This window comes from Neoarius graeffei, chromosome 19 (assembly GCF_027579695.1).
Source record: "Neoarius graeffei isolate fNeoGra1 chromosome 19, fNeoGra1.pri, whole genome shotgun sequence".
Taxonomy (NCBI): domain Eukaryota; kingdom Metazoa; phylum Chordata; class Actinopteri; order Siluriformes; family Ariidae; genus Neoarius; species Neoarius graeffei.
In genome coordinates, this window is record NC_083587.1 from 26,118,971 (window position 1) to 26,131,764 (window position 12,794).

The following is a 12,794-nucleotide window of genomic DNA, read 5'->3' on the forward strand; positions in this document are numbered from 1 at the left end:
TGGTTTTCTGCAATATGATACATGTCTTGAAACAAGGCTTCATCTGACACACCCCCTCTTGTTTGACACACACCTCACAGCCTTGGTTTCAAATGTCCCATCACCACCACTAGCCATCAGACCAAGCTCATTGAGTAGGTCACTGTGGCACAGCAAACCACATGGCTTAAAATTGTGGGTATACCCCCTGGAATATTTGCAAGGAGCCAGAAAGACTGGTTGTATGCCAACAAAGGTAGACATACTTTATCTTACACCATAAATAACATCCTGGAATTTGTTGACAAGCATCTCTTTTGGGGTCTAGTCTAAAAATGCACAAGGCAGCATTCTCTATGCAATAGGGACTGATTGATGGATTGCTGCTAGGAATACTTAAACTTGACAAGGTACCGAATGTCATGCAAAAGAGTGATCCCCCCAGTTGGGTTCAGAATTATTAGTAAGCAGTTTGCAGCTTGTCGTACAAAAATGCAGATATGAAGTGGCTTTCTTTTTTACTGACCAGACAAGTAAGCAATTCTCTCTCTCTCTCTCTCTCTCTCTCTCTCTCACATTCTGGTTCCTCAGGGGCCGATGTTATTAACTTTGACGGCCAGGGCGTGATCTCTTACCGTTTCAAGATGAAGAAGATGAAGATCCTGAAGGACGTGATATCGCTGAAGTTTAAGACAAGTGAAAGTGATGGAGTGATCCTGCATGGTGAGGGTCAGCAGGGTGATTACATCACACTGGAGCTGAGGAGAGGAAGACTGCTGCTCCAGATAAACCTGGGTAAGAGCCTTTACTCATCAGTACAGAATGATCATCTATAGGTGTGTCATGTATAATGGCGTGAGGGGAAATATTATATGAACACGGAAAGATGTGTACTGTAAGTACTCTGTGTTGGAGTGGAAAGGTGTGAGTAGGCTATATCTTTTCTTCCATCCATTCATTATCTCTTCCATTTATATGTTAGGGTCATGGGAGAAACTAGAGCCAATAAGAACTGTCTTTGGGGAAGAGGTGGAATACACCCTGGGCAGATCACCAGTCTATCACAGGCTAACACAACTGTTCACACTCACATTCACACCTGTGGTCAATTTAGAGTAGCCAGTTTTTGGATGCAAACTCCATACAGAAAGGCCCCAGTTGGCCCCGAGGTTTGAACCCAGAACCTTCTTGCTGTGAAGTGACAGTGCTCACCACTGCATCACTGTACAACCCTGTATCTTTTTCTTATGAAACATATCTAGCATTATATACAGTATATATAGTGGTGCTTGAAAGTTTGTGAACCCTTTAGAAATTTCTATATTTCTGCATAAATATGACCTAAAACATCATCAGATTTTCACACAAGTCCTAAAAGTGGATGAAGAGAACCCAGTTAAACAAATGAGACAAAAATATTATACTTGGTCATTTATTTATTGAGGAAAATGATCCAATATTACATATCTGTGAGTGCCAAAAGTATGTGAACCTCTAGGATTAGCAGTTAATTTGAAGGTGAAATTAGAGTCAGGTGTTTTCTATCAATGGGATGACAATCTGACAATCAGGTATGAGTGGGCACCCTGTTTTATTTAAATAACAGGGATCTATCAAAGTCTGATCTTCGCAACACATGTTTGTGGAAGTGTATCATGGCACGAACAAAGGAGATTTCTGAGGACCTCAGAAAATGCATTGTTGATGCTCATCAGGCTGGAAAAGGTTACAAAACCATCTCTAAAGAGTTTGGACTCCACCAATCCACAGTCAGACAGATTGTGTGCAAATGGAGGAAATTCAAGACCATTATTACCCTTCCCAGGAGTGGTCGACCAACAAAGATCACTCCAAGAGCAAGGCATGTAATAGTTGGTGAGGTCACAAAGGACCCCAGGGTAACTTCTAAGCGACCGAAGGCCTCTCTCACGTTGGCTAATGTTAATTTTCATGAGTCCACCATCAGGAGAACACTGAACAACAATGGTGTGCATGGCAGGGTTGCAAGGAGAAAGTCACTGCTCTTCAAAAAGAACATTGCTGCTCGTCTGCAGTTTGCTAAAGATAACGTGGACAAGCCAGAAGGCTATTGGAAAAATGTTTTGGGGACAGATGAGACCAAAATAGAACTTTTTGGTTTAAATGAGAAGCGTTATGTTTGGAGAAAGTAAAGCACTGCATTCCAGCATAAGAACTTTCTCCCATCTATGAAACATGGTGGTGGTAGTATCGTGGTTTGGGCCTGTTTTTTTGCATCTGGGCCAGGACAGCTTGCCATCATTGATGAAACAATGAATTCTGAATTATACCAGCAAATTCTAAAGTTAAATGTCAGGACATCTGTCCATGAACTGAATCTCAAGAGAAGGTGGGTCATACAGCAAGACAATGATCCTAAGCACACAAGTCATTCTACCAAAGAATGGTTAAAGAAAAATAAAGTTAATGTTTTGGAATGGCCAAGTCAATGTCTTGACCTTAATCCAATCGAAATGTTGTGGAAGGACCTGAAGCGAGCAGTTCATGTGAGGAAACCCACCAACATCCCAGAGTTGAAGCTGTTCTGTATGGAGGAATGGGCTAAAATTCCTCGAAGCTGGTGTGCAGGACTGATCAACAGTTACCAGAAATGTTTAGTTGCAGTTATTGCTGCACAAGGGGGTCACACCAGATACTGAAAGCAAAGGTTCACATACTTTTGCCACTCACAGATACGGTATGTAATATTGGATCATTTTCCTCAATAAATAAATGACGAAGTATCATATTTTTGTCTCATTTGTTTAACTGGGTTCTCTTTATCTACTTTTAGGACTTGTGTGAAGATCTGATGATGTTTTAGGTCATATTTATACAGAAATATAGAACACTGCACACTGGCTTGGAGGAATTTTAGCCCATTCCTCCATATGGAACAGCTTCAACTCTGCGATGTTGGTGGGTTTCTCCTGGGTTCACAAACTTTCAAGCACCACTGTAAATATATATATATATATATATATATATATATATATATATATATATATATATATATGAGTGATTCCACGCTTATGGGTACTGAAATGGGGACATGAACTTATTCACCTAAAACCATTTCTTTTTTTACCATCAGGTCACAAAACATGTAATCTTTAATGAATGAAAATGTTAAAAGATAACTTTAATTTTCTGAGATGTAATAAAAACATTTATATGCCAAAGTCAAGCCTATGAGTTCCAAAATGATGTCTGTTACATTACTTCTGTTACGATTGTCCATCTCGCGTCTGTTACAAATTAATTACAATCTAGCTATATAGCATGTTAATTTTATTGAATGTGTATGTTTATTCTACTACACATGTTTATTAATTATATTTGCTAAAACATCACCTTCCTATGTTTCAAAAAGTAATTCTACATTGTTAAAATTGAGAATATATATGTCCACAACACTTCTGTTACGTTCTGACTTTGGCATATAAATATGTTTTTATTACATCTCAGAAAATTAAAGTTATCTTTTAACATATCATTCATTAAAGATTACATGTTTTGTGACCTGATGGTAAAAAAAAGAAATGGTTTTAGGTGAATTTTTAAAAATAAGTTCATGTCCCCATTTCAGTACCCATAAGCGTGGAATCACTCATATATATATATATATATATATATATATATATATATATATATATATATATATATATACACACACACACACATACATATATATATATATATATATATATATGTGTGTGTATATATATATATATATATATATATATATATATATATATATATATATATAAATGGTGGGTTTATTGTCACCATTTTCCAATGTACTATCCATAATCTCATGTTATACAGAATGTCCTTTCTGTTATACAAAATCTGTGAATTTGAGTGTGTTCAGTATTCATTGTCAAGTGCTCAAATATGTCATATGCCATACTTGCATCCTTTCTGAATATAAATCTAAGCTTGGGTCCAGGCCCTGTTAGGCCCTTTTTCTTGTAGTACAGGTGCATTTATAGACTTACTGTAATAAGGGCTTGTGGACCTTACAGGCTGGAGAAACAGACTCTTAATTGTTATATAGCCTCATATTGTAAATGCTGAATCTTTGTATTTTCATGAAACAGGCAGCAACCAGTATGGCTCCATCCTGGGTCACACGTCGGTGAGCAGTGGCAGCCTGCTGGATGATCACCACTGGCATTCTGTGGTGATCGAGCGCCACAGGAGAAACGTCAACTTCACCCTGGATCAGCACACACAGCACTTTCGCACCAATGGAGAGTTTGACCACCTTGACCTGGACTATGAGGCAAGTGTTCATGGCTTTTCATTAACATGAAATTTAGGCTATAATATAGATAGACATTTAGGCATTGCCTAAAAGCGGCGCGCCTGATGAGTCTATAAGCAAAATATTTGCAAGGGCAAAAAAAATCAACCTGAATATAATAATAATAATAATATTATCGCATATGAACCATCGAATTGTCTCATGTAGTGTATTTCATGTCAATAAATTGCTGCATTGTCTTGTAACAGTGATACTAATAATGAGATACACATCACAGTTATGAATTCATATTTATTCCTGTCTTTGACACCGCATGCCATGTGCCAGAAACAACACGATGACATTTATTATGGTGTGACTCTGTTGGGTGCCTGGTGGACAGCAATGAACCAGCACTTTCACTTTACATCATTAATATATTGTTAAAGTTGAATATTATCAGACATAAGAACTAATCGAGATCACTCTGCGGTAGTTTTAGATGATCTAAAATGAAGGAAAGATGCTCATAATTGCTATTGAACTAGACAATAATTATGTTTATATGAGTGTACAGAGTAAGAAATTGTTCAGGTAAAAAAAAGCATACTATACAAAGATACATCACCTGCTTTGGGAAAAAAAATCACCAATATTTTCCATAATACGTGTTAGTAAATAAACCCAAGTTATTTTTTTAAAAGCAAATAAAAAATAAGCACTGGATAAAAACCCATCTGTCTTATGTAAATAAATATACAAATTTTGTTGCCTGGTGGTCAAGTGTTTATGAGATACATTGTCTTGCACTTACAGTCCGGTTCACTGTCATGGTACATGTTCATTGTTCGCACGACGACAAAAAAAAAGCATCAAAAATCAGATTAATGCATCACTATATTCTCTTAAGTATGAAGCATTGCTCCACTATTAGACTAAGCATTTAATGCCGGAGAGGAGAGCAGAGGAGTGCCTTAATTATTCAGAGGTTTGTCATTTTAAACCATGTAACAAATCGGAAGTTTGTGAGATAGAAATCTTAATGCATTCTCCAACCCTCCTACACTGTCCTTCTCTTTCTGTTCTTAACCTTCCACTGAAGGCCTCTGATGTCAGTTCAGGCCACTCAAACCATTCAGGGGTAGGCTTCCCAATAATGTCGCCATTTAGAACCAAAGAGAGAGTTGAGAAACTCTCTTAAGCAATGAATGTTGTCTCTGTAAGTGGTGTTCTCAATCTCACTCGTAAGAAGGAGTCTAAAGAGCAACAGGATGAACACATTGTCCTGTTGTAACTCCCAAGTCGTGTTCAAGTTTCTGATGGTTTATGCTGAAGAATTCTGAGGTAGTCCTCCTTCATTATTCCATCCACTTTGTGCAATGAACCAGTTCCACTGGCAGTAAAACAGCCCCAGAGCATGATGATCCTACCACCACCACCACCAGCTGGTACATGGTGTCCCTCTGTACATGGTGGTCATTGTGGCCAAACAACTCAATCTTTGTCTCATCTGACCATACAGCTATCCTCCAGAAGGCTTTTTCTTTGTCCGTGTGGTCAGCTTCAAACTTTAGTTAAGCTTAAAGGTGTCAATTTTGGAGCATAGGGTTATTTCTTGGATAGCAGCCTCTTAGTCCATGGTGAGCTGAATGGTAGGCAGTGATCCATCAGCTTCCAGTTCATGGCAGGGCTGTGCCATGGTGGTTCCCAGGTTGTTCCTCACCATCCAAACCAATTTCTTTTCAGCTGAGGGTGACAGTTTGGGTTTTCTTGAAGCAAAGTGGCTTGGGAAAGTGACTACACCTCACAATAACTTGGATACAATTGTTTGAACTGATCTTGGAATTAGCAGTTATTTAGAAATGGCTCCAAGAGACATTCCGGAGTTGTGTATATCTGCGATCCTCTTTCTCAGATCTGCACTGAGCTCCTTGGACTTTCCCATTTTACTGTGTGTTGGTCAATCCACTGAGTGCTGCAAACAAACCCTTTTTATGAAGGCACAGAGAAGCTACCAGCTGTAGTCAATCATGATCACTAACAGGAAGTTAAGAGACCTTGGCCTTGGCAAGATAAGAGACATTTTGGAAGTTTCAGCACCTCTGAATTAATAATCTAAGTGAGCATATGTAAATTTTTGACCCTGTATGTATAATTTTGACCCTATGTTAATTTCAGAAAACCAAAAGAAAATTAAAACTTGTGCAGCAAATTCTAGTGTTTTTTGGTTTGTTTGTTTTTAAATTAAAGATGTGCAGTGGTGCTTGAAAGTTTGTGAACCCTTTAGAATTTTCTATATTTCTGCATAAATATGATCTAAAACAACATCAGATTTTCCCCCATTGACTGTGAGAGTCCCTCAGAGGCGCAGCGCATTCTATGTATTCAGCTGTGAGCGAGTTGCTCTTTGTTTTGAACGAGTGGTCCGGGTCTCTCGTAAATTCAGAGCAAACTAAAGGACTACTTGGTCTACGATGTTGTTCGGGAAAACCCTGTTAACTTGATGATGGATCTTAAGAGGTAATTTAAGCCTCTCTTGGCTTTCAGAGGCTTTCGGGAAACCCACCCTTGATCCTCCTGCTTAAGAGAAATCTGCATGACATTGTGTTGCGCAATACATTAATGTTTATCATTTACAGTGTGTACTGTCTAATGGAATATAGAGAAATTAGACTTTTTAGTTATTAAATATGCGAGAGCTCATACTGTCGACTCTGCGATGCTCTCAGCATTCATGATTAACAAAGATGGATCCAAAATGTCATGATTTATATCTAATTCAGTTCAATTAAAGGCAATTAATGAAGTGGAAAAATTTATCAATCTAAGAAGTGTAACTGGTGGTCTTTGCGTGACAGCGAATGTGTTCTAAGGTTCAGGTTTAGACTTTATGTAACATAACGTATAACCCAGTACTGCTGAATAATCGATTCTGATTGGTTGGAGGGTGTTGATTGATGTTGCATGCCTGTAGCTCTGACAGTGGTTCCAGCTGCAAGATTATATGAATATTAAAGCTCTTGTTCTAATGTTATTGCTTTTATAGTAACAAATTAAACAGGGATTTGTATGGGGCGGGGGTGCAGGGTCTAAATAAATGTAAATGATTTAAATGTAAACAATTTAATTAAATTATTTCTAAGGAGCTGTTCATTTAGCACTTTTGGAAGGAGTCTCCAGTATCAGTGTTTTGAAACAGTCAGAGATTTCCAATATGGGGAAAATCTTCAGGATGGTCGACTTGTGTATTTTGTCTTATTGCTAGGTTTCACGTGATGTCACATCTGTCTTATTAGTTATTCAAAACTTTAGCTGGTGGTCTACCAAAGCTCAGTTGACAAAGTATTTGTACAGAGAAGGTGCATTGCTTGCATGAAAAATGCCTTACGCTTGCATTGTTTTCGGTTGTTCAAATCAATCAAATCATGAAACTGAAAAGCTTCTTCAGAGTTCCCCGTGAACTAATAAAAAAGGGTGAACGAACACAGGATTTCACAAAAAGTCATTGAGAAAGGTGGCTTTTGATCCTCTCACTGAAATCAAAGGGAGTCGAGTCGAAGCATGCTCGAGTTTGCAGTGATCACTCAGTGAAAGGTTTGTATATCCCTCTCAGCTATGTCCTTAGTGTTTTCCAAGTATTTTTCTTGCTATGTGTCATTATTTTATGGTACTATTTTTAGTCATAAATCACTAAAGTCCCCAGCTGTTTCTTTGTTTACTCCTCACAAAGTCCATTTGTATGAAGGTCTCAACAAAATTGTTACCCAGCCATACAGTTAGAATGCACCGTGATCACTTCTCTGTTTTGTTTAACGAAGATCCAGGTCTTTAAAGGGGTTTCTAATGATCCTTGTAAATGATTTACCTGAGAGATAAGATCCCACACAAGTGAGAATCAAGTGAACTGTTGTTTGTTTACACTTCAACTTGCAGCAGTTCGTTGTAAAGCTGCGAACGAAAAGCTTAAAAAAAAATACTTACACGGGCAAAAACAATACAGGATTCATTCGGCAGCGACTCGATATGTCCTTTACCCAGCCACATACAAAAAAGTTGTAAGCCTCCATATTCTTCCATGCTTTCATCTGTTTTACGGTGTAGAAGAATGTCTGCAACACCAGATAGTTCGAGATGTCAGGGAACTCGACTGAAGGGTAGTTTTCGAGATTGTATGACAAATTCTTTTTTCCCAGATTGTAGGGATCGATTCCATTGCACATAGCAATCTTCTGAATATACAGTGGTGCTTGAAAGTTTGTGAACCCTTTAGAATTTTCTATATTTCTGCATAAATATGACCAAAAACATCATCAGATTTTCACACAAGTCCTAAAAGTAGATAAAAGAGAACCCAGTTAAAAAAATGAGACAAAAATATTATACTTGGTCATTTTATTTATTGAGGAAAATGATCCAATATTACATATCTGTGAGTGGCAAAAGTATGTGAACCTCTAGGATTAGCAATTAATTTGAAGGTGAAATTAGAGTCAGGTGTTTTCAATCAATGGGATGACAATCAGGTGTGAGTGGGCACCCTGCTTTATTTAAAGAAAAGGGATCTATCAAAGTCTAATCTTCACAACACATGTTTGTGGAAGTGTATCATGGCACGAACAAAGGAGATTTCTGAGGACCTCAGAAAAAGTGTTGCTGATGCTCATCAGGCTGGAAAAGGTTACAAAACCATCTCTAAAGAGTTTGGACTCCACCAATCCACAGTCAGATAGATTGTGTACAAATGGAGGAAATTCAAGCCCATTGTTACCCTCCCCAGGAGTGGTCGACCAACAAAGATCACTTCAAGAGCAAGGCGTGTAATAGTTGACGAGGTTACAAAGGACCCCAGGGTAACTTCTAAGCAACTGAAGGCCTCTCTCACATTGGCTATTGTTAATGTTCATGAGTCCACCATCAGGGGAACACTGAACAACAATGGTGTGCATGGCAGGGTTGCAAGGAGAAAGCCACTGCTCTCCAAAAAGAACATCACTGCTCATCTGCAGTTTGCTAAAGATCATGTGGACAAGCCAGAAGGCTATTGGAAAAGTGTTTTGTGGATGGATGAGACCAAAATAGATTTTTTTGGTTTAAATGAGAAGCATTATGTTTGGAGAGAGGAAAACACTGCAGTCCAGCATAAGAACTTTCTCCCATCTGTGAAACATGCTGGTGGTAGTATCATGGTTTGGGCCTGTTTTGCTGCATCTGGGCCAGGACGGCTTGCCATCATTGATGGAACAATGAATTCTGAATTATACCAGCGAATTCTAAAGGAAAATGTCAGGACATCTGTCCATGAACTGAATCTCAAGAGAAGGTGGGTCATGCAGCAAGACAACGACCCTAAGCACACAAGTCGTTCTACCAAAGAATGGTTAAAGAAGAATAAAGTTAATGTTTTGGAATGGCCAAGTCAAAGTCCTGACCTGAATCCAATCGAAATGTTGTGGAAGGGGACCTGAAGTGAGCAGTTCATGTGAGGAAACCCACCAACATCCCAGAGTCGAAGCTGTTCTGTACGGAGGAATGGGCTAAAATTCCTCCAAGCCGGTGTGCAGGACTGATCAACAGTTACCGCAAACGTTTAGTTGCAGTCACTGTTGCACAAGGGGGTCACACCAGATACTGAAAGCAAAGGTTCACATACTTTTGCCATTCACAGATATGTAATATTGGATCATTTTCCTCAATAAATAAATGACCAAGTATAATATTTTTGTCTCATTTGTTTAACTGGGTTCTCATTATCTACTTTTAGGACTTGTGTGAAAATCTGATGATGTTTTAGGTCATATTTATGCAGAAATATAGAAAATTCTAAAGGGTTCACACACTTTCAAGCACCACTGTATCTAAAGCGAACAGTGGCTTCTAGATTATGAGCATACTCTGATAAGTTATCGCTAGTTGTTTGCACTGCAGCAGCCATTTAGACCACCAGCTATTTCACTTCCGGTAAAGCCACTAAGAAAAGTCACGTGACTGAAACCCAGCAATTAAGAGAAAAAAAAAAAAAGAGATGCTGGTGACAGAATGATTGTTTTTTGCTGCTTTAACATATGTGATAACTATGGGCAATTTGTCTCATAGATGTTTGACAACATTAAATGTAACTCTAGATGGATAAAAAGTACAACCTGTTGCTTTTTAATTAATGTAATTGTAATTATTGGGAAACTGCTGTCGTATAATAATTCATATAATGAAGATCTACCTAATTGGAGGCATGTTGAATGCTCTTTAATATCTCCATTCACTCGCTGTTGCAGTGTGTCCATTGGGCTATGTAAAGTATATTTATCACTTTAGTGTCAGATGTACAGTTATCAAATTATTAATATAATGAGATTTGAAACAGCATTGATAATGTTTAGCTCTTGGTAACATCATTGCTCCCAGCTGATTAACTGTAAATGTGATGAATTAGGTGATATCTCACACACACACACCATATGGTAAAAAACAACAGTGTTAGTCACAGGTCTTGTGGTAAGTCTTCTTTCCACTTTGCAGTTGAGTTTCGGAGGGATGCCATACTCAGGCAAACTCGTCTCAGGGAGCAGAAGAAATTTCAAAGGCTGCATGGAGAGCATCAACTATAATGGAGAAAACATCACCGACCTGGCCCGAAGAAAGAAAGTGGATATGTCCAGCTTTGTGAGTTCCAGTTATAAATTCTTCCTCAATCATCTTGCACTATTTTTTTTAATTCCATAATATGACAAAATAATATGCTTGTGTCATATCATTGGAATTTTGAATATAATGTATATTCTTAACATGAAGAAACTATTTTACATTCATGCAGGTGAAATTTATTTTTTTAAAATAAATTCATTTCATTAATTGATTTTAAAATGATAGATTTTCAAACTGACAATCTTCTTTTTTTCAAAAAGGAGTTTGATTAATTATTCATGTTTGGAAGGTTACATTATTATTCATCACAAAAACACAGTTGATCTTAAGATTATTTTATGAAATACATAGAAATGGTTAAATATTTATTTAATTTAGTCATAACAGGATCCATTTACTTCTCTATTTTAAATGGTGGTGAAGGTCCTAAATATACAATGGTGTCTTCGGACTTTCATGAAGAGGGGGAACCAAGACAGAGGAGGGGGTAATATTCTGAGACAAAAACCCATAATTTCCAATTTTAAAGTCTTAAATTTACAAGAAAAAACTAAACTCACTGATAATTCATTGAGATTCTAAAGTCATAAACTGACTTGAAATGAAACAAAACTTCAGAAGCACATCGCTTCACTTCGCACCGTTAGATCAACAGCATACCTCAGACCCCAAGGCTGAGCCAAGAGTTATAGGAAATGTAGTCTTTCTTCCTCAGTCATGCAATATAAAAGAATAAAGTGCTAAGAGATTTTCAACTACATTACCCAGAATGCACTGCTGCTAGTAAACCGAGACACTGTTGCACTTCCTGGATGCAATGGGATATGACTAAACTGCACAGCTTTTTTTTTTCTCATCTCATTATCTCATCTCATCTCATTATCTGTAGCCGCTTTATCCTGTTCTACAGGGTCGCAGGCAAGCTGGAGCCTATCCCAGCTGACTATGGGCGAAAGGCGGGGTACACCCTTGACAAGTCACCAGGTCATCACAGGGCTGACACATAGACACAGACAACCATTCACACTCACATTCACACCTACGGTCAATTTAGAGTTACCAGTTAACCTAACCTGCATGTCTTTGGACTGTGGGGAAAACCGGAGCACCCGGAGGAAACCCGAGCACTCGGAGGAAACCCATGCGGACATGGGGAGAACATGCAAACTCCGCACAGAAAGGCCCTCGCCGGCCACGGGGCTCGAACCCGTACCTTCTTGCTGTGAGGTGACAGCGCTAACCACTACACCACCGTGCCACCCAGAGCAGTTTCCTGTTACTTTCAGTGTGTGGATTTTTCTTCATTTGCTCAAATCTCTGTTACTTTGAAACAGCTGAGCCAAGAGTTAAATTTGGAAATTATGGCTTTGTACTCTATGTGCTTCCTTGATTAAAATAATAATAATAATAATAATAATAATAATAATGATTTTTAAAAAAATCTCGTAGTATCTGAGTTTTTTTTTTTTCTTGCAAATTTATAACTTTCCAATTTCAGAGAATATCCAAGAGTTTTCTTGTAAATTTATGACTTTATTCTTGGAAATTCTGCATGTTTTTTTTCTTGGAATACAACACCCTCCTTCATCTCCATAATGCAATAAATAAATAAATAAATAAATAAATAAATAAAATAAAAATGGCCAAGGTGTGGGTTTTGTTTGTTTTTTGTAAATTTATGACTTCATAATCTTGGAATTTCTTAGTTTTTTTTTTTTTTTTCTTGCAAATTTATGCCTTTCTAATTTCAGAGAATTTTCAACTAAGAGATTTTCACTAGGAGATTTTCAACTACATTTCCCAGAATGCAGCCAGTAAACTATTGCACTTCCTGGATGCAACAGGATATGACTAAACCACACAGGTTCTCTTTTTTTTTCAATCCATGTCCTTTAAGAATATGAGG

General features: G+C 37.8%; 1 protein-coding gene across 1 annotated transcript in view; it reads left to right on the forward strand.

Moving 5' to 3' along the window:
* Positions 1–12,794, forward strand: part of LOC132867590 (contactin-associated protein-like 2) — a 230,874-nt gene that overhangs the window by 23,560 nt on the left and 194,520 nt on the right. The window contains exons 5-7 of the mRNA XM_060900576.1: positions 571–774; positions 4,101–4,285; positions 10,763–10,906. Coding sequence (XP_060756559.1) covers positions 571–774; positions 4,101–4,285; positions 10,763–10,906 — 533 coding nt within the window. The remainder of the gene's footprint in view (positions 1–570; positions 775–4,100; positions 4,286–10,762; positions 10,907–12,794) is intronic.